Here is a 26,015-nt window from a genome sequence, read left to right on the forward strand (position 1 = left end):
CAGACCTCAAGGGGTCCAGTCTTGCAAGGCGCATGGCTCATATCAGTCATTCAAGCACCTCATCTGGGGAAGGGGACATTTGCGGATCCATTCGAGGTGGCTGAGGTGGGTGAGCCACCTATTTGCTGGTGAGCTGTAAAAAAAATTCAACAGGCAGGTCTTCCTGAGGAAGTTCCTGGCAGTGCCTCCCGACAGTAGAGGATGGTTTGAGAGCCTCAGGTCCCCTTCCAGGCTGGAGTGCTGACCTCACTGTAACTGATCTCAGCTCTGCATCTGCCTCATCCCGGATGAACGCCCACCTGGACGGGGGGCCTCTGAGGCGTCACGACAAGTTCAAAGGTCCCTCTTAGAGAGGATTTAAAATCGCTAATGCAGCTTCTCTTGCAAGGGGGTCAGTGCCCCTGAGACAGAGCTTCAGTAACACCGGTAAATCCGTTCGTATGTTAAGTCGCTCCCGAACACGAAAGCCCACGGATTTCCTTTCTTCCAAACATCTCCCTTGTCCTCTCCCTCCCTTGGAGGCACCTGGGACCAGTGGGAGGGGCCAATGGAAAAGGCTGCAGCGGAGATCCAAGGGGGACCACAAACAAGGGCATCAGCAAATATCAAGATGCCTTGAAGATGCCTTGGAGGTCGTGGGTGCCATGTTCTCACTGGTGGGGAACAGAGGGAGATGGGAGGGCTGAGGCTGGAATCAACCCTATGGTCTTTAATAAAATTGGAGATGTGGATATAGACCCATGGTTTTTTTAAAAACTCAGATAAATTTGGAAACATAAAATGTACGTGTCTAAATATATATTGCATTCTAACATATATGAACTTCCCTAGTGGCTCAGACGGTAAAGCATCTGTCTACAGTGCGAGAAACCCGGGTTCAGTCCCTGGGTTGGGAAGATCCCCTGGAGAAGGAAATGGCAATCCACTCCAGTATATTGCCTGGAAAATCCCATGGACAGAGGAGCCTGGTGGACTGCAGTCCATGGGGTCACAAAGAGTCGGACACGACTGAGCAACTTCACTTCACTTCGCTTCTAACATATATAAACTGGGCTTCTCCAGTGGCTCAGTGAGTAAAGAATCTGCCTGCAGTCTTGAAGACACAGGAGACACGGGTTTGATCCCTGGGTCAGGAAGATCCCCTGAAGAAGGAATGGGCAGTCCACTCCAGTGTTCTTGCCTGGGAAATCCAGTGGACGGAAGAACCTGGTGGGCTACAGTCCATGGGGTCCCAAAGAGTCAGACACGACTAAGTGACTAAACACACACATACATATATAAACTGTATTTATGTATGTCTGCTTATTTTTACACACATCAGTAGCAACAGGAACATCTAATGCCCAGATCAAGGCTTCTAAATATTATTCTCTATGAAAAAGAACCAGAGCTCTTTGGAGAAATGGTTGATCTTCAGCCACAGACATGGAAAGTGTAAAATGAACCTAAAACATTTTGTTGTGTCAGAAAGCAAATAAGTGATCAAAGAATAATAGGAATTTTTCCAAGAGTCTCAGGAGCCAGCTTAACAGAGTTCCCGTGGCCACATCTACAAAAGTTGGGCATCAAAATAAATAACAATAGTCATAGATTATAATCCACTGATAGCCAGATTCCATGAGCCATACTGGTAATCAACCAACCGATAAATGAGAAAAAGTTCTTCTTACAGAAGAATGGCAGCTAATAAATACAGAAGAAATGGTAGAACCAGAAAAATCACTATGTGATATTTTTATCTTCCAGACATTTTCTACGTCATCTTTCGTGTCCGTCCGCTAATGTGGCCTGGACCATCTTCCATTAGAAGGCAGGGTCCCTACCCGGTCCTTTTGAAACTGAGAGTGTTCAGCCTAGAGAGATTCGACCCAGGGTAGCCAAAATGATAATAAAAGAGTTTTTAAAAGGAATTTGACCTCAGTCTAAGAAATATAGACTCCTGGAGTTCAAATCAGAAAAAGGTGTTTTGTGAACAGGAGCTTCTGCTACAAATTTCCTGAAACAGCAAGCCCCCCTCGCACCGTGCACCTTGATTTTGTTTATAAGAATTCAACTAACACAGGTTAGAAGATCAGCATGTCAGGGCCCCTCAGGAAGTCCCAGGAGGTGTGTGTGAAACCAGCTTTCCCTTCTCTGCCAGCAGCAACCTGGTGAGTTCAGGTCTGGCCCTACTGGTGTTTCTCGTTCTCTGCTTGGACTCTGCCTGTTTAACAAGAATGAAGGCACCACAGCTGGTTTGTTTTCCCAAATCAGAGACCCTACACTCCAAGAAGACCCCCGTGACCATGACAACCTGCTAGCGAAGCCCATTCTGCTATGTTCTGTTGTCACCATTCATTGAATCGCAGTCAGCTGCACTGGGACCTGTGTGCCCCACCGTGGGATTGGTGAAGGCTGTGAATCAAAAGGTTTTTGAGATTATCTGACTCCCTCTGGGAACCAGCCTGTGGCTGAGGACCCCAGTCAGCAGGCTGTCCAGCATCAGGAGCCCGAGCCCAGGGGGAGGTCCTGCGGGCTCCATGCAGGGGACAGGGGATAAGAAGAAGACTCACATTGTCGGGCCTTGTAAGGAAGGCATTGGTCCTCCTTCATACCCAGGGCCCAGGAAAGCCAGGCTGGCTCTTTGCCCTCTTTCTCCCAAGGGCTGGGCTGGGAGACGGATCTGACCCAGCTCAGCACGACAGGGCACAGGCATTCTTGCAACACAACATTTATTGAGGGCCAACCAGGCAAGGGGCAGGCTGGGCTCCTGGCTCGCACTGGACGTGAACTGGCCACGAGTGCCTGTGCAGCTGAAGGTCTGGGGGAGGGAGGCCGCGCAGAAATAAATCCGTAATGACACATCGGGTGAAGTCAGGAGGGAGCGAGCAAGGTGCCCCAAGGGACAAGTCTTTCTGAGACTAGGACCTGAAACGAACCCTGAGGGTGACAGGAGGCAGCAGACGGAAGTGGGGAGAAACAGCATTCCCAGCTGAGAGGGCCAGGAGGGGCCTAAGGCCAGAGGCCAGTGTGCTTGGGGGCCTGGGGTGGGATGACATGGGAGAGACCCCTGTTCACAGGATGCTGGGAGCCCGGTGGGAGCTTGGTGGAGGAGGGCGAGTTCTAAGTGCTCTGAATTGTCACAGTGGAGTACCCTGGTTTAATTTAACTTGAAACAATCACTGCTCTGGGGAAAATGAGCTGGAGAGGGCAAAGAGAAGAGGGAGATGAATTAGGGGCTCATGTGAGTCAGGCCAGAGTCACAGCGGCCTGATGGACAAACGGAGGTGACTTCCCTGGATTCTGGACCATTGGGAGGAGGGAAGCAGAGGTGGAGGGTGACAGACAGCTGTCCCCTCACTTGGGGCCCCTGGCCAGCCCAGCTACAAACTTCTGCCACCTCTCCTCCCAGGTCTCCATGGCAGACTTCTTCATGGTCTCCGACAGGGCGCTGTACCTGTTGGTGGGGGCAGGATGCCCAGGTCAGCATGGGGAGGGGGCAGGAGGGGACCTCGGGTGTTGGCAGGGCTCCATGTCCCCAGTCCAAGAGTAGTAACGGCATAAGAGGCAGAGAAGCTCACGGGAACCTTCTGGACCTCTGCCCACGCCTCAGAGCGGTGGACTCAGGCGGTGGTGGAGTGGATCGCACGGCAGACTCACCTGATGGAGTTGATGGCCAGTTGTTTGAGCGTCCTCAGGTCGGCCGACATCCCACCGATGCCCATGAAGGCCTCGTAGAAATCGTAGGACAGGCCTCTGGCCCCGAAGGCTGAGGGGTCGTCTGAGCTGATCACCATGGGGTACCCAGCAGCCATCATGACGGCGGCGGGGTGGTTTCTCAGGTCGGACACCAGCTTCAGGACCTGCTCGGGCAGAGACAAGCGTGGATCCTTGAGGAGTCGTCACGAGGGAGGTGAGACTGTGTTGTTCCAGGCATCAGGACAACTCTGGGCAAAGTCCTATGCAGGAAGAGCCAGTCCTACTCAAACATCTGGTCTCCCCTGGCCCAGCTTGAGCCGCTGTCCTGAGCACAGAGCCCTGAGGAGCCATGTGGCAGTGGGGGATCCCACATTCCCCCCTGCATGCCCCCCAGGGCATCTTTAGCTCTGTCTACAGCTTTGCCCATGGTCCTGTCCCACTGGGGACCCTCATTACCGGGAACATTTTAGGCAGAGGCCATTCCTAAAAAACTTCATGAATGCTAGTGAGAGAGAGAGAGTGGAAGGACACAGAGAACAAGGGCGTCACGGAGCAACCACAGGGAGGGAGGCTGGGGAGGCCGGTACCTGGTTGGAGATGGGACAGACTTCAATGGGGATATCCTTCTTCCAAGCTTCAGCTAAGACTGCCGGGTGCTTGCTCAAAGCAAACCCATGGCCGATCCGGGTTGAGTTCAGTATCACAGCATCCAGAAGATTTCTGTCTACAGGAGTTCCCTCCAAATCTGGGAATAGAGAGGGGTCTTCAGTAGAATGAATAGGACCCCAGACCTTCGGCAGGTGAAGGCCCCAGAGTTCCCAGGCAGGAAAAGGAAGAGAAATGAACATTAACACAAATGTGCACACACTTTTCCTACTGACAACACTGCAGGAGGGTGTACGGCCCGCCTGTGTATACCTATGTGTGTGTGTACGTGCGTAACAGGTGAGGAAGCGGAAACCCGGAAACCCACACAGGCTTTATAGGCTAAGGGAAGAGGCTCTGCTCACGTAGAGAGCAGAAAAAGTGGGCTTCAAGTCTTGGTCTGCTTGACCCATAGTCCGTATTCTTTTTTTTTTTTTCCGGCCGAACCAGGTGGCACGCGAGATCTCCGTTCCCTAATCAAGGATCAAACCTGCAGTGGAAGCACAGACCCCCCCCGCCAACCACTGGACCACCAGGGAATTCCCTGCCCCTGTTTTCCCCATATTGTTTCTTTCCATCTTACGTTTGTTTCTAGAAACTGCTCTCTTGGAATTTCATGTGTAAGATCTTTACAGTGTGCTGCAGACTATCACTGTAACGATTTGCACTATCTGCACTTACTTTAACTTCCGTCTTTAACAAAACTCCTGGGACAACCCATGGCAAGGTAGCCACGGCCAGCAGGAACAAGCCACCCCGCTGGACCTTCCCACTGGCAGGGCCTCCTGGTTAGGGGTGAGAAGACTGTTCTGACTCCGCCAGCCTTCCCAGCAGCCTGGGATGGGGTGGAGGGCTCCTGCAGCTCCCGCTCCTCTCCCATTCAGGGAGTTGCCCTGGAGGAAGCAGCTGTTTTTTGGCTTCATTGGATGTGGTCACACCCAGATGTGACTTCACTATCTGTGACTAAATGGGGAGAGATCCCAGGCCCAGGAGGACGGCAAGGTTGCTTCCGTGAACGATCACAGCAGACCTGAAAGCAGGGCCTACAGGGTTTGTGGGCCCCATTACTGGACACCAAAAGCATCCTAACTGACCCACATGTGAAATGTGAAAATTCCATGTTTCTCTTGGGAACGAAGCCCAAGAATTCCCAATGCTGGTAAGAGCATGTGCTTTAGAAGAATTTTCACTGGTTTCCTAACACTTTCTTTTCAAAGATGTTTTCCTTTTCTTTTTTTTTTTTTTAAAGGTGCATGCTGGGTCACTCACTCATGTCTGACTCTTTGCAACCTCATGGACTGTAGCCTACCAGGCTCCTCTGTCCGTGGGATTCTCCAGGCAAGAGTACCGGAGTGGGCTGCCGTGCCCTCCTCTAGAGCATCTTCCCGACCCAGGAATCGAACACTAGGTCTCCTGCATTGCAGGTGGATTTTTCACCTGCTAAGCCACCTGGATTTTGTTCAGTTGCTCAGTTGTGTCCAACTCTTTGCGACCTCCAAGGACTGCAGCACACCAGGCTTCCCTGTCCTTCACTATCTCCTGGACTTTGCTCAAACTCATGTGCATTGAGTCAGTGATGCCATCCAACCATCTCATCCTGTTATCCCCTTCTCTTCCTATCCTCAATCTTTCCCAGCTTCAGAGTCTTCTCCAATGAGTCCACTCTTCACATCAGACAGCCAAAGTATTGGCGCCTCCTGGGAAGCCCATTAAATATTCAAGTCCTGGCAAAATCTTCTCCTAGGTCCATGTCGTAGCATTGAGTTTATTTCAGAGATGACTGTGGTTTCCCAACCAAACCTCAGGGCCTTCAAGGGTAACAACTGCCACGTCCCCTGCCTGCCCTGACCCATCCCAGCTTCCCATCCCCCACACACCCTTCTCTACATCTCCTAGAACAGCTTTGATCTAAATTGGCTCCAAATGGACTTGAAATGTCCAGAAAAAGAGATTAATGTGCGGGAACCCTTACTTTGGAGCCGCTGTGAGATGCCAGGTTTCAGCCTGGCTGTGAAATCCTGACTCTGCCCTTGGCTCCTTGGTCCTCTCAGGTGGCCGGAGCCTCGGATGCTCTGAGGGGTGCAGTGCAGCAGGTCTAAGCCCCCCAAATCTTCCCTGAGATCTGACGTTGCAGCCGCGACCTGCTGCTTCTGCTGAGGGTTTACATGTTTTGAGGAGCATCTGGAGGCTGAACAATGACCAGTGAGCCCACGGACAGAGCTTTGAGGGACAGAGACCTGGCTGGGCAGATGGCAGTTCAAAAACAAGGGCAGCCAGGCTGCTTGAGCAGAGCTGGGCCCCCTCACCCGGGTGGGTGCAGACTAAGGTTCCCCACCTCAGCCCGATGGACGTGGACAGGCAGCACCCCCTCAGTCTGGTGGGGGTGGACAGTGCCTCCCAGTCACCGAACTGGCCTGCTGGTCCCTCTCCCCCAACCTCCCACGGTTTGACTTTGCACATGAGTCCACCTCGAAAGCAGGGTTTGCTCGTTATGAAATTGACATCATCAGAAAGGGTTCCCAGCTCCTTCTCGTGCACCAGTCACCCTGTTTGGCTGGAGCCTCGGGCTCCTCGCCTGGAGATTGGGGTGGGGTGCCCTCCTGGCAGGACCAGGTGAGAGCCCCGGGTAAGGCGTGTGAAGCGCAGCTGCCCCAGCACCACCATGCCCCCTTCTCTGGGCGCTGCTACCAGCATAGACTCAACAATGTGCGTGAAGCGGCCACGCGCCATGAGCCGCTATGGGGCTGTCGCTCCACCGGCCGGGGTCCTATCTGCGGCCTCGGAGATGTTGAGGGGGCCCTGCCCATCAGCCCTGTGCCCGACGGTGTCGCAAGCTCACCAGTCTCTCCCGCGTGGAAGAAGTAAGGCAGATGAACGCCCTGAGTGGCCGGAATCATCAAAGCCTCCCTGTAGTCATACAGGGTGTGGCCCGTGTCCTCGCGCCCCACCTGCAGGACAGAGCAGGCACGTGGGGTGCCTGTCGGCCCCCTACCTCGCCTTGCTAGAGTGCCCTGGACCTGCCACCACTGCCAAGGCCTCTGTCACGGCCATAAAGAGAGACCAGTAGCAGGACTGGGGAAGAAAAGAGAGCTGTGTGGCCCTGATATAACCACCCGCCTTATCTGGGGGAGGCTGGCCTATGAGCAGCCCCCAAGGACCCCAGGAGGACACCCTGGTCCAGAGAAACAAGCCCTTGAGATCCGCTCCGGGGCCCCAGTGGGTCTGAGAGCAAGAGCGTGAGCTCTCTTGGGTAAGATGTACAGACACACCTCAGCTTCCAGACACCCACCCTGGGCTGCAGGTTGAAGAGCCAGGTGTCATGCCCAGTGTGGAGACCGGGGAGTAGGGCAGCCCCTCCTCGTGGCCCTTCCTGTTCGGGACTTATCCTTTCCTGCCTTCTTCTGACCTCTTCTGCTCTCCCTTCACCCCCCAAGACCCCAAGGGAGGGTCTCAACAGTGCCTCCCAGTCTTTCCCTGGGAGCTTCATGCTGCACCCATTACCAGGTCAAACCCCGCCACTATCCCAGGGAACTTGACTCGAAGACCCATGGCTGTCTGGATGGATTTCTTGATGAGGGACTCGTTTTTGGTTCTGTGGGAGAGACAGAGAGAAACACAGGCATCAGCTCCCAAGTGGACGGTTGACCACATCCAGGGCTCCCAGCTGCCACGTCTCAAACCCTCGGCACAACTGCACATGACCCTACTCCATCCAGGCTGCCGAGTCCCTCTTAAACACAGAAATTTTGCCCAAATCCATTCCTGTCGAGGACTCTGGCTGCACCAGAGGGACCCAAGTCTCTGGAAAGCCAGTGGGATAGGGGCCCACAAGGCAAGTTTTGCTCATCTGCATTTGGATGAAGAAAACTGGTCGTGATCGAAACCTGCCCTGCGTCCCTGAGAGATGGTCCTGGAAGCGTCCAGCTCTCTGCTCTCTGGGCACCTGTGAAACGCCACGGCCACCCGGTCCCTGTGGGGCACCTGGGCCTGGCCCCTGATTCAGTCAAAAAGGCCAGAGTGCTCCGGAAACCAGATGACCAGGCTGCCTCCTCTCCCACAAAGCTCTCTCCTTTCCAGCCCAGGCCAGGGACCAGGCAAGAGCATCGCCACAGGAGCACCAAGAGAAAAGGTGCAGGCCCATGATGGGGGAAGGTGTTGGCCCACCCACTCTGATCCCTAGCTCTGCGCCCCCAACACCTGCCCATCCATCCCTGCACCCACAGCAGCTGGCACTGAAGTCCTGCCCTGGAGGTCCTGCCACCAGCCCCCAGGGAGCCTTCACCATCCACTACTGCCAGCTCCACCCTGGCCCACCAGCTTCAGCGGCCCCAGGTCTCACCAGGAGGCGAGGGGCTCCAGGGAGGTCTGATTGCCCTCCCACCTCCTATGGCTTAGCAAGTAGGGTGCCTGCCCCTCCCCAGCCACCTAGCTGGACATGGCACAGTCTATCCAGACTGACTGCCCCTCAACAAGAGGGAGACTCTTTCTTGGCAAAGTCAGGTGAATTCCTATAGGCTTTCTGCCCTTGCTTGGAGCAAGGGTGGGTCTGCCTTCGCAGTGTGTGAGCATGCCATACAGATGGGGCTGCTGTGAGGCAGAACCCAGCCACAGATTGAAACAAAATCATCGGAACATGCAGGGAAAAACACTAACCCCATAACTGACCACCCAGGCCAGGGTGGGACACATCATGGAATTCCATGGCACATGGAGCCCGCAGTGCTTAGACCCTGGGCGGCAGGGCGGTGGTGGGGGGGGTGGTCTCTGCCCCTGGCCACAGCCTCCCTGCCCCTCCTCACCCCTTTCTCCTCCTGTCCCATCCCCTCCCATCCCCATGGCTTTGCCCACAGCCCGTCTTCTCAGTTCCTCCAGACTCAGCTTCACTCACTCTCACCTGTTATCTGAAAAAATGAGTTTGATTCCAATAAACCCAGGATGCGTTTTTGCAAAATTATGAGCCACTTCTTCATAAGTCCTCACCAACCACTCTTGGCTGTAGACCGTCCCATCCAGTTCATACACCTGTGAGGGAAGCAGGGTCCCAGCCGGATGTCAGAGGTGAGCAAGGCAGAACTCCATTCCCAACTGCCAACAATCTCCAGAGCCTGGTTGACAGCCTCTGAGGTTGACCAGAAGTCCCAGCCCTGAATGGGATGATGCTCTTGGTACTATGAGGCTGGGATGGATGTCTACTTCTCATTCAGGCCTGGGTCCTTCCACCCAGAACAGTATCTGGCAAGCAGTCGGTACTCAGGACGTATTTGTGCAGCAAATGAGCAGCAGGCCAGCTGAGGACAGGACGCCAGCCGGAAAGAGTGGTCTGAGGACCCTCTTCATTTCCCCACTCTCCCACCCACAGGCGGGGGACCCTGAGGTAGCCAAGCCACTAAGGACACCAAGGTGACATGGCCAGGGGCAGAGTGGGAAGATCCAGGGATGCATAGTAGGTCTGACAGAGTAAAAAAAACACAGTGGAGGAGAGCAGGCTTTTTGCTTCTCCATCTCTGGGAGTCCTGAAGGGTATCAGAATGTGCCACCCCCAAAACCTATCACTTTTTGCAGGACTATTTTGAGCTAAAGGCAAATAAGAAGCACAAAGGCAAACAGATCTCCGTGCCCGCCCGTCTGCCTCAGAGCAGGACGTATATTTCTGTCCGGAAGTCACCGCCTTCCAGCTCCTATTCCAGAAGGAGAGACACCCACCCTCACCAGCAGAGACAGCAACGGGGCACCAAGCTGGGTCTGAACAAACCTGAGAAAACAGCCCCTATCTTCTATTAGTTCCCCCATACACTGACCATCCCACGAGTTGCTACTCCTAGAAGCCAAACCCCCTTTCCTTCATCTTCCTGCTTCTCCACAATTTATCACCGTTTGTTAAAATAGTGTATAAGAACCTGGCCTACCCACTTCTTTGGGTCTTCACTTCTTTTCCATGAAGATGTCCATGTACATAAAGTTAAAACATTAGCATCAAATAAAATTGCTATGCCTTTCCTCCTGTTAATGTGGCTTTTGCAAGTTTAATTTGCAGTCCCCAAGAACGGAACATTGTGGAGTGACTAAGCCCGAAGCCCGAATGCCTAGAGCCTGCACTCTTCAACGAGAAGCCACCGCAATGAGAAGCCCCTGTACGGCAACTAGAGTGGCTCCCACTCTCAGCAGCTAGAGAAAAGCCAGCAACAAAGACCCAGCACTGCCAAAACTAAATAAACAAACACAATTTCTTAAAGCGAAGTGATTTAGTAAAAGGGTTAAAAGAAGAAAAATGTTGGCCTCTGGGACTTTCCTGGCAGTCTAGTGGTTAAGACTTCGTCTTCCAGTGCAGAAGGTGAAGGGATGATCGATCCCTGGTCAGGGAGCTAAGATCCCACATGACTTGTGGCCCCAAAACCAAACCAAAACATAAAACAGAAGCAATGTTGAAACAAATTCAATTAAATCTTAAAAAAAAAATGGTCCACATTAAAAAACAAAAAAACAAACATTGGATTCAATTCAGATTATCTCAAGCCTTAACTATAGTTTAATTGAGGAACTGTAAATTTGTAGGGTAGTTATTCAAACTACATACAACTTTCATAAACCAGTGTAAGATTACGAATTTCTACTGTCTATGATATCATGGAATTAGAGAATATGAAGCTGAAGGAACAAAGGGACATTTGGGATCAGAATTGCTCGAGGTCACACAATCTGTTTGTGTCAAACCAGAAACTATGGCCCAGACATTCGACTGGAGATGCAGACAGCTTTCACCTGGACAGCCTGACTCTCTGAATAAGCACCGATGGAGCGTCTCCTGTTCGCCAGGCATTGCACTGTCAGCTGGGTCTCATTTTAGAGACGAAGAACCCTGCTGGCTCAGGCGGTAAAGAATCTGCCTGCAGTGCAGGAGATCCGAATTCGATCCCTAGAATCCAGCAGTGGCGTGAAACATGGTCACTACAAGAAATTGTATTTATGCATTTATTTTTGGCGATGCTGTGTCCTTGTTGCTGCGCGGGCATTTCTCTAGCTGCTGAGAGTGGGAGCCACTCTCGAGTTGCGGTACAGGGGCTTCTCAGGGTGCTGGCTTCTCTTGTTGTAGAGCACAGGCTCTAGGGATCAGAAGGGGTCGAAAATTTGAATCCCTAGGGTCCGGAAGATCTTCTGGAGGAGGAAATGACAACCCACTCCAGTATTCTTGCCGGAGAATCCCATGGACAGAGGGGCCTAGCAGGCTACAGTCCATGGAGTTGCAAAGAGTCGGACACGACTGCAGAGACTTAGTACACACACTCCCCTAGTACACATTTTAGAGATGAGGATTTTGATGTTTAGAAAGGATAAGAAACTCGCACCTGCTCCCAGGCTGGAGTGAGGGGTGGGGGTGGTAGAGTTTACCTGGAGGCATGGTGGGGGGTGGTCTCAAAGTCTCCAGCCACCCAGGGAGAAGAACATGCCTGGGTCCTACCCTGGGTTAAGTAAATCAGATTCCCTGGGGTAGAAGGTGGTTTTTTAAAACCTTGCCCAGGTGATTCTCCTGTATCTTGGGCCTCTAGGTTTCACAGTCTTGTGAGGAGCACAGTCACAGAATAACATCGTAGAAGGTGCTGCCGTCAGGGTTCCCCAGGGCAGCAGCAATGACCTGAAACACCGTCACTACAGCAAAAGCCAGGTGGAGTTCCTAGGGAAGCAGTCTGCTGAGAATCCAGGACAAAACCCAGGGGGTGGATAGGGGGAGCGCTAGGACCGCTGGTCACACCACTGACAGCATCCAAGGTGTCTGGGAACGACCATCCTGGGCTCCCAGGCATGTCCCCCCAACCGCAAGACCGCCCACGGGTCAGGGCCGAGGATAAACCCCTGGGAGCTCCGCTCGGAAGGCTGACCCGATCCAGTTGGAGCCTCCGATTCCGGCCGTGGGGGCGGGGATGGGGCCCAGGGAGATCAGACCCGCCTAGCAACTGTTGCTAAGGACGAGTGGCCTTTGTGATGGGGCTTTAGTGACACAATAGGAGGCTGGGCCGGCGGCCTGGTCCGTCAAACCTCGTCCCAGGCCCTGAATTAGCCCCACGAGCAGTGAGGGCAGGCCGGCGCTCAGCAGAGAATTCCAGGGCAGACGTCTGGGTTGGCAATGTGCTGATGGCTCCCCTACTCTGGGGAACGGGGGCGTCAGCCCGAGACTCTCCACACCAAGGGGCCTTTGTTCCCGGGTCAGGCCAGAACCATGGGCAGATCCCATGCCCCTGGGCCTCCACCTTCTAGGAATCCTGGCTGGATCCAGAGGGGGTTGGGAGAGGGGAGCTGGGCGGCTCCTCAGGGGATACCCCGGAGCCAGTTGTCCCCAGGGGGCGTGGCATGAGGGGGAGGGGTGAGGAAGCCGACCCTCCATGCAATTCCTCAGCAACTTCCCCAGATGCCCTCCACAGGCTTAGACCCTTTCTCCCCGCCATCTCTCCCCTCTTCCCCTCCCCCTCGGGGCCCAAGGCCCCTCCCTGTGTGGAGGCCTCCTCCCACTCCCTACTCTGAGAAAGCCGGCAGGATGTGACCACAGGAAGCGACCCCCAGGCCGGACCCCCTCAGGGAGCATCTCTTGAGATGCAGTGTGGACCCGCAAGTCTCAAAGCCCAGTCCCTGCTCACTGCCCACGTGGCCTGGGCCAGGCCCCTCGACCCTTCCCCACCTCATTCCCACGGTGGTAACTTGCAGGTTGTGAGGCTCAGATGAGATGAAGCCCTTGGAAAAGGTCTCAGAGTGTGGTCTGGGTCAGACAGCCTGAATCAGAACCTCAGGGTGGGGGCAGGGGTGGCTGGCTAATTAAATGGGCTGCTTCCTGGCCCCACTCAAGACCTCAGATTTGGGATCCTGGGAGGTCGGGGGCCAAAGAGAGCCTCCAGATTAGTCCCATGTACACCCACCACTCCTGAGTGTGATGACCACTCCTGGGGCTTCTGGAAGACCTGGGTAGGGGGAGGTGGTCTGGAATGACTCACAGTCTAACTGGGGCTCCAGAGCTGGGAGGAAGCCCGTTCCAGGAAGGGGGAGGGGGAGGCGGGGCTTGAGCCAGACTCCGGAGGAGATGGACTGGAGGTGGGGAGCCGGGGCTAGAGGAAGAGATGGGGTTTCAGGGCACACTGGGCATGATGGCTCTGGGAGCTGCCCTGTCCTCCGCCCCTCACAGGCCAGCCCTAGGCCAGCTCACCTCTTTCCAAAATTCTTCTCCTAGTGGAAGGTGGACTGGACTCTCTCTTTTCTGTTGAAAGGAGCATTTGTATTTATTGACTCTGTTCACAAGGCTGGCAAAGGTTCTCCTGGGGGCAAGGTCAGTCCCACTCCCACATCCCAAGAATCAGAAGTAGGAACAAAAGTTTGTGCTCAGCATTAAACCATCAAACACACACCAGATTCTGGTAGAGATGCCCACCCTCACCTGGGATGACCTGGAGGAGGATGAACATTCCCAAGGGAAAGGGGGCCAGTCCAGGATGCACAGGAGAGTAGAGAACTGGAGCGTGGGGGGGAGGGGCCCTGACTCTGGAATGACTGGTCCTCAGGGCAGAATCAGCCTCCACGACAGGGTCTGCCAACTCAGCCAGTCACACTAGGGCAATAGAGTCCCTTTAGGGATCCCACCCAGGATTTAAAAATTTATCAGATTCTGAAGGAGAAAAATATCAGATAGTTTGGCTTCAGTATACGTTAAGATTTGCCTTCAGACGTCCCTGGTGGTCCAGTAGTTGAGAATCCGCCTGCCAATGCAGGGGACACGGGTTTGATCCCTGGTCTGGGAAGGTTTTATGCTCCATGGGGCAACTAAGCTCTGGGCCACAACTACTGGGCCCAAACTCTAGAGGTCGTGCTCTGCAATAAGAGAACCCACCATGATGAGAGGTGCTTGCACGGCAAATTAGAAGGTAGCAACTGCTCACCACACCTAGAGAAAGCCCACTTGTGGCAACAAAGACGTAGCATAGCCAAAAATAGATAAATTAAAAAAATTTTAAAAGCTTTGCCTTCAACCCAAGGCAATAGAAATAAAAATAAACAAATAGTACCTAATCAAACTTACAAGGTTTTCACAGCAAAGTAAACCATTAAAAAACTGAAAAGTCAGCCTATGGAACGGGAGAAAATATTTGCAAATGATGAAGTAGACAAGGGTTTAATTTCCAAAATATGCAAACGGCTCATACAATCCAGCAAGAAAAAAACTATAGAAAAATAAGCAGATGACCTTGATAGACATTTCCCCAAAGAAGACATACAGATGGCCAGTAGGTACATGAAAAGATGCTCAACATCACTCGTTATTAGAGAAATGCAAACGAAAACCACAGTGAGGTATCACTTCACACCGGTCAGAAAGGCTGTCACTAAAAAGTCTACAAATAATAAACACTGGAGAGGACATGGAGAGAAGGGAATCTTCCTACGCTATTGGTGGGAATGCAAGTTGGTACAGCCTCTGTGGAGAACAGCACGGAGGTTCCTCAAAACACTGAACATAGAGCTACCATATGATCCTACAATCCCACTCCTGGGCATATATCCAGACAAAACTAATTCAGAAAGATACATACACCCCTATGTTCATAGCAGCATTATTTACAGTTGCCCAGATTGGAAGAACCCTAAATGCCCATCGACATATGAATGGATAAAGAAGATGTGGGGTATATATATGACGGAATATCCCTCAGCTGTTAAAAAGAATGAAATGCCATTTGCTGCAGCACATGGGTATAACTAGAGATTAGCATACTAAGTGAAGTGAGTCAGAAAGAGAAATATCAAATGATATCACTCAGATGTAGAATCTAAAATATGACCCAAATGAACCTGTCTACAAAACTGAAGCAGACGCACAGACACAGAGATGAGACGTGTGGTTGCTAAGGAGGCTTGGAAAGAGCGAATGGCTGGGGCTCTGGGACTAGCAGGTGTAAACTATTATATATAACACTGATAAACAACAAGATCCTACTGTATAGCCCAGGAACCTATATTCGATCTCCTAGGATAACCTATGGTGGAAATGAGTATTTAAAACAGAATGGATGTGTGTAAAATGCAGTCACTTCACTGTACAACAGAGACCAGAACAATACTGTAAACCAACTATATTTCCATTTAAAAGAAACAGATTTGCCTTCCAGAGAGAATTTACCAATCAGGAAGCCTACATGTCCGGTCTAATTGACAATTTTCTCTGAAGACTGTATTCTGACTTTCTTGTGTGTACATCTGTCACTCACGACCTTGGTCAATGTACGTCAGTCTCTGGAGCCTTTTTACTTCTGGGTGTACAAACAGTAGAATTTCTGAGCCTACAACGACTATGGCATTTGGTAACAAAACTGAAATACTGCCCTTGGAGTCAGTCCCCGAGCCCTTAGTTTACTCAGTAATTTGGGTGAATGGGCAGACAGTCTGGAAACTGTCAGCTGAATATCACAGCCGTTCCCATCAAACACTCGCTCCAACATTCTGACCTTTATAACCTCGTCTACCCTCACACCCCTAGTCAGCTCCACTAGTGGCTTTGGTGTCGCAACTCATGGGGCCCCAGCTTTGAGGAGTTGGGGGAACTTCCCTCCACTCGTCTTTGCAAACGGCTTTAGGTCCCTGGCCAGGGATCCAGCCCAGAGACCCAAGCCTTCCTGTCAAGCTTTAACTTGGTTAAACAGCCTCTGTTGCCCTTGGTCATCGTGGGTCGGCTTACTGGCTATCATCTCTGCATTCTGGCTTTTAAATTTCTCCAAACTGGGGTAAAGATGGAGGAGGACTTGTTTGGGGCCCTTTCAGGGAGTGCTGTATCAAAACCTGTTTTAATCCCATCAATGTCCACTGTTCTCATCCCATTTCTTAACAACCATCTGAAGTTTCCCCCGCTGCTGTGACCAGTCCTGTGGTTTCCCGCGCCCCGTGACCCTTTACAATTGTCCACCTTGTTGGGAAGAGTCCATAACAGCTCCCCTCTTCCCCTTCCCTTTCTCCAGGGCCCTTCTTCCCACTGGCTTGCTAATTAACAGAACGTCTTTATCAGCATCTGAAAGACCCATTCCATTATGCTTCTCAAACCATTCCATTTGTTTAAGTTAAGGTTACATTTCTTTGTTTCCACCTTTTGGTCTTAACATTGGTACCAATAAGACAGGTGTTTACAAAGAGAGGTCACTTAAAAAAATCTACCAATTTAGAAGTTTTTCCAGTTCAAAGTGTCCACCGTGGACGGGAGGATCTTAACACCAACACACACCAATCAGGCTTTCCGTGGCTTAGCCATGAACAAGAGGTGTCACGGGAGAGGGCAAAGAACATGGCCACACCAGATCCAGAGAGTTCACTCCCCCAAGGTGGTCTGAAAAAGCAGAGACTGTAGTGAAGGCTGAGATGACAGAGTCCCCCATGGATGGAGACCCCTTGTGATAAGCCCTCCTGGGAGCCGGCACGATTATGTGCTTCCCACCAGCAGTGACAGCCCAGAATCCCACTGGATCCGACCGGCCACCAAATGCCCTGGTGCCTGCACCTTCTGGATGGCAGGACCAGGGCGAGTTTTCTCACTGGTCCTGAAGCTAAATTCTCAAAACAGAAAGAGAAAAAAGGAAAAGGCATAATGCCAAAGGTGTTCCTCCTTATGACACAACAGACAGAGACACAGGAAAACAGACACCATCTCTGGGAGGAAAAGGATTAACAAGCCCAGAGCTCTACCAACTTCACCGGCCCAGAGGCTCTAAGCCCCAGGAACCAGCTCCACAAATATTTTCTCCTGCTGACCTAATTTTAGAAACTAGAAAAAAAGACTCTTACCACTCCTGCTTTCAAAAGCCCTGCAGGCAGAGATCCGGGGACTGACTGATGGATAAGGGTTCTCACCTTCTGCCAGGGTTTCTGAACTGGCAGCCTGGGGCCACCTAGGCAACTGGCCAGCTGTCAAGGAGGGTGGAGGGTGGAGGGCAGGTGGGGGTGGGGAGACAGGGTAGATGGGGAGTGGGGGTGGCATTTCCCTCTACCCTTCTAGGTTCTTCTGACTGGTCTAAGAATTAAGCTGACATGAGACAGATTAACAGGAGAAAATTAAGCATAAGCTTCATAACATCTGTATGTGGGAGAGACCCAGGAATAGGGAGCCACTCACCCAAATGGCTGAAGCCCTCGCCTTAAATACCGTCTTCAGCTCAAGACAAAGAGGGTGTTAGGGGTGGGAGTTTGGGACTTCAAAGGGGAAGAAGGCAATTCACGGGGTGATAAACAGCAAGTGTTTGGTGAACGCAGGGACAAGGGACAGAGAGGACTCTGGTCTCAGGCCCTGAAGTCTCTGTACCACACCTGCCGTGTTCTCTGCAGAGACTGGTGACAGCTCTGTTCTGGGAATGGGCCCTTCATCTAGGTTCTTTAAGAACTTAGAGGAGGACCTCCCTGGTGGTGCAGTGGATAAGACTCTACTTGTCACCGCAGAAGACATGGGTCTCTCTTCCCTGGTCTGGGAAGATTCCGCATGCCATGAAGCAACTAAGTCCATCCATCACAACTACTGAGCCTCTGCCCTAGAGCCCAGGAGCTCCAGCCACTGAAGCCTGCACACCTACAGCCTGTGTCCGCAACAAGAGAAGCCACTGCAGTGAGAAGCCCGCACACCACAACGAAAGACCGCTTCTGTTCACCACAACTGGAGAAAAACCCGGCCAGCAACGAAGACCCAGCGCAACCAAAAATGGGTAAAAAAATAAAAGTGCTATTTTTTACTTAGGGGGAAGGTCAAAGGCTCTTCCTGAGTCCTATGGGCCTTGTCTATTTCTGCTCAAAATAACCCAAAGGCCGAGGGACAACTTGAGGGTGAGCTGCTCCCCTGCACTACAAAGCATTCACACTCCTGTGAGTCCCCCAGAGGGAGTCAGTCAGTACCTAGGACACCCCAACCCCGCCTCCTCCCAGAAGTCTTCTTCAAAGACCCACCAGGAGCATCCTCTCTCGGCTGTACTTGGCTCCACTGGGCTCCTCATGGGACGCCCACCCTGCCCCCAGCCTGGAGCCCGAGACCCCTCAGCAAAGCTGAGGTCGGTCCAGCTCATGTACCTGAGACTCTGTCACCCTTTTCCACTGGCCAACATGCAAGGTCCTACTCAGTGATTTTTTTTTTTTAGTACTTTAACACTTTGGGATATTTTTGGGCTCCTCTTAATCTTTTCCATTCCTTTCCCTTTGACCTTCCTTCCTCAAAGTCAAATCAGACATTCTATTGCCCACAGAAGAGACCGACCCCCAGGGACTTCCCATCCCCCACTCTACACGCAGCCAGGCCCATGTACCAGCTGGCTCAATGTCCCTGCACTGAGGCCACCACCCTGCAGCGCGCTTTGACAGGAAAGCAGACAGTCGAGGACATCCAGGCTCTAGGCACTGCCCAGAGTCCTGGGCTAGGTGTCCAGGCACCAGCAGGCCCCGAGTGTCTGGGGGCGCTGGGACGTGGGGGTCACGGGGGAAGGGAGGTGACAGGCAGTGAGGGCCAGCCCAGTGCGTTCCAGGGCTCCACGTTCACACGGCTCCTGGTCAGGCACCAGACCCTTGGGAGTGCTTGGTGCTGCGGAGCACCAGGGTGGGGAGCCAGTGTCACCCTGTCACTCTGCAGGGTGACAGCAGAGCCTGGCCCAAGCAGAGGTGAGCAGAGACGGCTCACCGGGTACAGCGAGGCTCTGATCTCCAGGTAGAGCACGTTGTCCTGGTAGAACTCCTCCAGGCCCTGGGACAGGTAGTCCCGGAACACGGGTGCGTAGCTCACCAGGCCCCTCAGCACAAAGAAGATGGTCTTGAACTTGGCCCAGATCGCATCCTGGTCTGCGTAAGTCACTTGGGGGTTCTCGGTCATCAGAGTGAAATTTCTCAGCAGGCTGTCAGGACACAGAGGATCGGGGGAGGCTTGCCACAGGCCGTCACCCCAGCCCTGCAAGACCCTTGCCCTGGCACCCTGATGGAGGCCCTCCACCCCAGGACCTGCACTTGTTCCCCAGGAGACAGCAGGCAGGACACACACACCCTAATCAGGCCCACCTGCTGCCTTCCACCTCTTAGCCAGGCTGACCCCACAGAACGAATATCCCAGGTCAAGCTCGCCTTGGAGGGTGTCGTGCACTGAATTGCATCCCCCAAATTCATATGTTGAACCCGAATCCCCAGTGTAACTGTGTTTGGAGATGGGGCCTTTCAGGAGGAGGTGGTGCTGGCTTCCCAGGTGCCTCAGTGGTAAAGAATCTGCCTGCCAATCTAGGAGACACAGGAGTCGAGGGTTTGATCCCTGGGTTGGGAAGATCCCCTGGAGAAGGAAATGGCAACCCACTCCAGTATTCTTGCCCAGAGAATCCCACGGACAGAAGAGCCTGGCGGGCTGGAGTCCATGGGGTCGCACAGAGTCGGACATGACTGTGTGACTAAACCACCAGCACCAAGGGCAGAGACCTGCACGAACAGGGCCAGCATCCTAGACCCTAGGGTTGCATAGAGAGTGAGAAGATGGCTGGCCACCAGCCCAGGATGGAGGCCTCAGAGAAACCTGCTCACACCTTGATTTCGGAGTTTCAGCTCCAAGAACTGTGAGAAAATACATTTCTCTCCTTTAAGTCACTGTCATTGGCATCCCACTGGGGCGGCCCCAGTAAGCTCACCCTCGAGGTCTGACGGAAATGACTGTGGACTTGGCAGCCCAAGACACGGGTTACTTCCCTGTTCAGCCATTTGTTCACCAGCTGTGTGGCCTTGGGCAACCTCCTTACCCAGGCTGAGCAGCATTTTCTTACTCATAAAGGAAACAGTTCCAGAAAGCCCTCTGTAGATGGTTCTCTGATTAGAACAGTTATTATAGTAATTCTTTATAGGTCTGTTAGGAAGATGCTGCTTATGTTTTCAGGCTATCTCATCCACCTGGGACCCTCTCGGCTCTGGGAATGGGGAATTTCCTTGTCTCTACCCTTGCTGAGGGTCCAGACACAGCAGCAGTGTTGCTGATCAAATTGCGTCTACACGTACCAGGAGCTTGCCTTGGATGGGAAAGGCGTGGAACACTGTGGTGAAGCAAAGCATCCTGTCCGGTTAAGAGAAAAAGCCTCCTGATTTTTTTAAGGTCAGTGTTTCTAGAAAGGTCCGTCGCACAGGGACACCGCACACCACCCCCACCCGTGCAGGTGCGAGACAAGCTCTTCGCAAACCAAGACCCACCTGTTGTCAAAGTCCGAGACGTTGTGCAGCCCCTTTCGAAACTTCTCCAGCAAAACCCACTGGGGACATTCTGCCGGCTTCGGGGTGGGGGGAGTAGGATGAGCAAATCTGAACTGCAGCGTCCCCCTCCGGGTGAAGCAAAAATAGCAGTGGGGTCTGTATGTGGCATTTTTCACCAGCCAGTCCGGGCTGGTGATGCTGAAGTCGTGGACGTGAAGTGCGGCCCCTGAGGGGGAGAGTGGGTGGGCAGGGTTTCTACGGGGTGAAGTTCCTGGGAACCCAGGGCCGTTTCCCTCTGCGGCTCAGAGCTGGCCCCAGCCTCCTGGTTCTCTGATTCCCTCCCTCACCAGGAGGGGCCCTGGGTGGTCTCATTCAAGAGGCAGCAGGCAGGCTCGGAGTTAGAAGACCGGCTTCCAGCTCCTGTCAGGAGTATGACCTCCAAAGAAGTCCTCAAGTGGCTATGTGAGGGGGTTTAAGAAGAGGAGCTCCTAGTCTGTCTGCCCAGGATCCTCGAGTCCCCCATCTGGTTCCCCATCACCCCATCCGCTGCCTGCTGGCTCCCTGCTTCCTGTCAGCATCGAGCAGCTTCCTCCAGACCTCACCCCAACTCGAGGCTCAGTGTTCTCCTCCTCTGCTCTCTGGCCTTGACGCGCACCTCATGACAAGCGTCACACTGTAGGAGCTCTGCCATGTTCCCTCCCTAAACAGTGAGGCGACCTTACCGACCTCACAGGTTTTACATTTTTTAACTTCTACAATAAAAAAAAAAAAAGTACAGAAAAGTCCTTCCAAGCTGCAAACTGCAGTTTATGTGTGTGCTTTCCTGTTCACAGTGATGACGCATTTCTGCAGCAGTCTCAGCTACAGACTGGCACTTTCCATCTACTTCTACAAGGATTAAATTCTGCGCTGCTGCGGCTGTTGCCCTGCAACACCCCTGAAAGTTCAGGGTGAAGAGCAGAAAACAGCCCCTCTGTGCTCTAGGAAAAACTGGCTGGACAGCTTTCTGATAGTTGGATATTTTCAGGAGATGAGCTTATGAACCCACTTCTTGCATCTCCTCATATCTAGAAAAGCACTGAAATCCTTCATGGTGACATCTGCTCCTCGTGACTAGAAGTAATCTACACGCGACTAGCAGAAACCTGCAAAAAATGTGTGCTTGATTGCAGGAACTCCCCTTCACCAAAATCGCATATGTACTAACCGCCCCCCTCCCCCACCGCCACCTCTTTGGAGCAGTTCCTTAGAATTATCTGAGATGCTATAGTCTTCATTTGGCCCCAAATAAAACTTAACTCACAACTCTCAGGTTGTGCATTTTTCCCCAGTGGATGGTTGCAATGAACTATGAGAAATGTGTTTGTCTAGGATGTATCCTGTTTGGTAACTTGGCCCCTGGAAAGATTAGAAGAGCATATGAAAGGAAGGATGAGGTTCTTGTGGGGGACAACTTGCAGGCCCACCAGGGATGCCTGGTGACACCCAGGCCCCCTCCCTGTCTGTCTGACACTGAGTCCCCTCAGAGCCAGGGTTTTGGTTTCCAGGATGGACAGAAGTCATGTGGACCCCTGCCCCCTGTCCACCAGTGAGAAAGAGCACACAGGGCCCTCATGGAGTTTGCACTCCACTAGAAGAGAAACCGCCAGCTGCAATTTAGTTCCTCCAAGTCCCCAGGGCCCCAGAACCCTCCCCTCCAGGCCCCTACCTTTAGGCATCTTCTTCAGGATGTTAAACACCTTGCTTTTCTCAATGAGGCTCTTGGCCTGGAAGAAGTGCATGCTGGGCAGGATGCTCCCTGTACGCAGGGCCTCACGCATCTCAGCCTCCTTGAGGGCCCTGAGCCTCTGGTTGGCCAGCTCCTCCTCCCCCGTCAGCACCAACTGCCCCCCTACCCGCATCATCTTCTCTCTCGTCAACAGCTGGTTTCGCGTTTCATCTCCGGACGTGGACATGGCCGGGCAGAAAGAAGACACGACCACAGCCAGCAGCAGGGAGGGCAGGGCCAGCCGCCCTGACATTGATGCTAGGATGCCTGGAAGAGGAGATCACTCAGCTGTAGACTTGAGGTGGGGAGGGGACAGAAAAGTACAGATCTAAGTGTTGAAGCCGGAGGAGGTTCAATAGATTACCAGGAGGCAGCATACAAAACACTCTTCTCCAAGACCCCGGAGAAGAGACCCCTGAAGACACACAAGGACAGTATCCCCGCACAAACACTCGTCATGAAGCTCCCAGATGGGAGCTCGTCCTTAACGAGCCCTGCTCACATTCAGAGGAAGACACCATAGACTGTTTGGGTTTCACTTTCAAGTATAACCCTGGTGGCTCAGCTCGTAAAGAGTCTGCCTGCAATGCAGGAAACCCTGGTTCAATCCCTGGGTCAGGAAGATCCCCTAGAGAAGGGAAGAGTAGCCCACTCCAGTATTCTGGCCTGGAGAATGTCATGGAATGTACAGTCCATGGGGTCGTAAAGAGTCAGACACGACTGAGCGACTTTCACTTAGTAACCAGACAGCAGGAGGTCGCGAGGCTTATGATGAAAGCCCACAACATGAGAAAGGAACTTAAAAAAATAGCGCAGAGAAGGAACTAGCACAGAAAAATGAAAGGAAGTCCAGAACCACAGCTACCCTCCCTACAGGAACGAGGACGCATGCGTCTACGAAACAGGCAAAGCACGGTGTGAAAAATACACAAAACAGGAAAGAGCTTTCAGAAATTAAAAGCATGAGTGCTGACATGTAAAGTGTTTGCCAGCAATAGTAAAAGATGGAACTGAAGAGAAGATTTTAGAAAGCAGGACAAAACAGGAGCGAAGAAAAGGCAGAGAATGTTGGGTTCAGGAAACCCAACACCCCGAAAAACAGACATTTCAGAAGGAAAAAGAAAGAATAGATGGGAGGAAAAAGGGAATCAATAATATAAGAAACTGTCCCAGGGGCTCCCCTGGCAGCCTAGTGGTTAAGTCTTCGCTTCCCAATGCAGGGGTTGCAGGTTCAAGCCCTGGTCGGGGAGCTCAGATCCCACATGCTGCGTAGCCAAACAACCGAAACATACAACAGAAAGAGTATTGTAACAAATTCAATAAAGACCTTGAAAAAATATTTTTAAAAAAAGAAAGAAATCATCCCAGAACTGAAGATCTGCCCCGCTGGGTGTGCAAGACTTGCTGAGCTTGCGGCACAGTCACTCAACAGCGATGTCTCAGAAGCTGAGCACTGAAGCCTCTGGCAGCTCCCAAAGAGCAGCTGGCCCGGGTGGCCAGTGCACGGGGGCTTGTGGGCAGAATCAAGGAGCTCCCCGGTCGGGTCTGCCGGCAGCCCCTGACCTGGGCTGACTCCTGGAACCACATAAATGTGAAATTCCTAATGCATACTTGAGGGTATGCTCCTTTCTCCCAGGAAATATCGAGGCTGTAAATGAGGAGACCCCAGGCCCAGCACCTAAATGACCCCTAAATGAGCACGTCCTGGTGAGACGTCGGGCTCGTCGCTTCATGTCTGTGGGCCTGTCTCCTCACTTGAGGCAAGGGTGAACTGGGTGAAACCAGTGCTTCTCAAAGTGGGAATCGTGTGTCAACCTCGCTCAGGTGGAATAAAACACTTATAAGAAGCCATACTCCCCATGCGGGGGGCCTGGGTTCAATCCCTGGTCAGGGAGCTAGATACCACAGGCTGCAAGTGAGAATGTGCATGCCGCAACTAAAGAACTGAGAGTTCAAATGCAGTAATCGAGACCCCGGCGCCGCAACTACGACCAGAGGCAGCCAGACAAATTAATTAATTAATTAATTAAATATATATTTTTTAAATTGAAAGTTTGAGCATCATCAGGACACGTTGTCCAAGATCCTCTCCGGGGCCGTCTTTCAACTATTCTAGGTGTTTATTCAGTGGTTATATCAGACCCCAGCGTGGCAGGGCTGGACCTCAAGTCTGAGAGCGGGGCTTTGGGAAAATCCCTGCTTCTTCACCGGGTCCTCAGATCTCTCCCCAGGTGACAGTATTTGCCGAACCTGAAGTCTCCAGGCAGGGGACAGTGACGCTGCCCCTCGCACACCCCTCCCCATCACAGAGCCGTCTTATCCCACCCATGTCCTCCACCCAGGACCCCACCCCTCATCCGCTCTCCCCCAGTGACATTAAACAGGAGCCATCACCCCCAAACCTCCCACTCCGTCCTCCCCATGGAACCCACAGCATCCATGTGGCCAGCACCCAGGGCTCCTCCCAGCCGGCCCACTTCCAGCGATGGAAGTGTGTCCAGCGCTGGTCAGGAGCAGCCCAACGGAGCGGGACGAAAAGTCATCGCGTCCAGGTGCTCACTCATCCCCTCCCTCTGGGGCCTGGCACTTACGCTTCTAGAAGAAGACGCAGAAAAATGCTACAAAAACAGCTTGTTCACAGACTAAGAAGGAACTTGTGCGTCTGTGAGCCTGAGTCACAAACTAGGGCCTTGGCAAGAGGCGCAACCCAGCTGCCCTGCCTCTCCCACCCCCAGGATCACCCCAAGGGCAGGCCCCCACCCAGATGAGTCCCTAGTGCCCCCAGCCACCTACACGGCTCGGCCCCAGGCCCCACCCAAGGGACCCCAGTTACCTTGGGACAGCTCCAGAGACAAAGGACTGTGGGTTCCGTTCCCACAAAGGCCCATTGGAAGCCGGGGCTCACAGTCTTTCACTTCCCTGGGGCAGGGTTTCGCTTCCCTGCAGCCTGGGGGTGGGGTGTGGCCTGCTGCATCTGTGTGTGCACACATGTGTTTCTCTGTGTGTGTGAGCATCCATGTGAGAGCCACACAGGTGTGTGCTATGTATGTGTGTCAGCGTGCAGGGGGGTCATGCTCATTTGTAGGTGGGGTATGAGTGGCTGTGCCCCCAGGCTGGAGGCACTCGAACTGGCTCACGAAAGTCGGGAATTGTCCCTCCTCAGAAATATGGGGTGAAGCATGGGCCAACCCACTGGACAGTGGGTGAAAAAGTAGAAGTGACAAAAGGTAGATGTTTGGGAATTCCCCCGTGGCCCAAAGGCTGGGACTCACGCTTTTACTACTGAGGACCTGGGTTCAGTCCCTGGCTGGGGAACTAGGATCCCACAGATCTCCAGTGCAGCCAAAAAAATAAAAAAAAAGTCAGTGCTTTCAGAGGGATCACGGGTGTGGGGGCAGGACAGTGGAGGATGGGGGTGGGAGGTGGAGGGGCTATGAGGAAGGGAGGTGGGAAGGGGCACCCTTTCAGGGAGGAGGGCAGAGTGGACACAGCCCTGATGCCCCAAGGCTGCAGCCAAGCCTAGACCCTCACCAGCCTGAACCCTCACAGCCTTGTGGCCTCGGCAGGTTATTTCAAGGCTCTGAAATCAGTTTCCTGGGCTGAGACGGGAGGTTGTAGGAACAGCGCTGCGTGGGGTGCCTGGGGTCAGAGGGGAGGCCTGCGACGGGCTGGGTGTCCCATGTGTTCCCGACACTGCCACTGTCACCGTTGCCAGAGGCTGCTT

At 52.9% G+C, this 26,015-nt stretch overlaps 1 protein-coding gene across 2 annotated transcripts; it reads right to left on the reverse strand.

Moving 5' to 3' along the window:
• Nucleotides 2,695-25,184, reverse strand: CECR1 (cat eye syndrome chromosome region, candidate 1). 2 transcript variants are annotated; one of them, XM_005681043.3, is made up of 10 exons: nucleotides 25,125-25,184; nucleotides 22,232-22,558; nucleotides 20,524-20,749; nucleotides 18,992-19,202; nucleotides 9,218-9,345; nucleotides 7,825-7,915; nucleotides 7,163-7,271; nucleotides 4,266-4,423; nucleotides 3,640-3,842; nucleotides 2,695-3,436 (listed from the first exon to the last, which is right to left on the reverse strand). In XM_005681043.3, the coding sequence occupies exons 1-10, from the start codon at nucleotides 25,177-25,179 to the stop codon at nucleotides 3,337-3,339; spliced, it is 1,608 nt and encodes a 535-aa protein (XP_005681100.3). In that variant the 5' UTR covers nucleotides 25,180-25,184; the 3' UTR covers nucleotides 2,695-3,336. The 2 variants fall into 2 exon arrangements, with proteins under 2 accessions (XP_005681100.3, XP_005681102.2); XM_005681045.3 differs by lacking the exon at nucleotides 25,125-25,184 and having other exon boundaries at nucleotides 22,419-22,499.

This window comes from Capra hircus, chromosome 5 (assembly GCF_001704415.2).
Source record: "Capra hircus breed San Clemente chromosome 5, ASM170441v1, whole genome shotgun sequence".
NCBI classification, from domain to species: Eukaryota; Metazoa; Chordata; class Mammalia; order Artiodactyla; family Bovidae; genus Capra; species Capra hircus.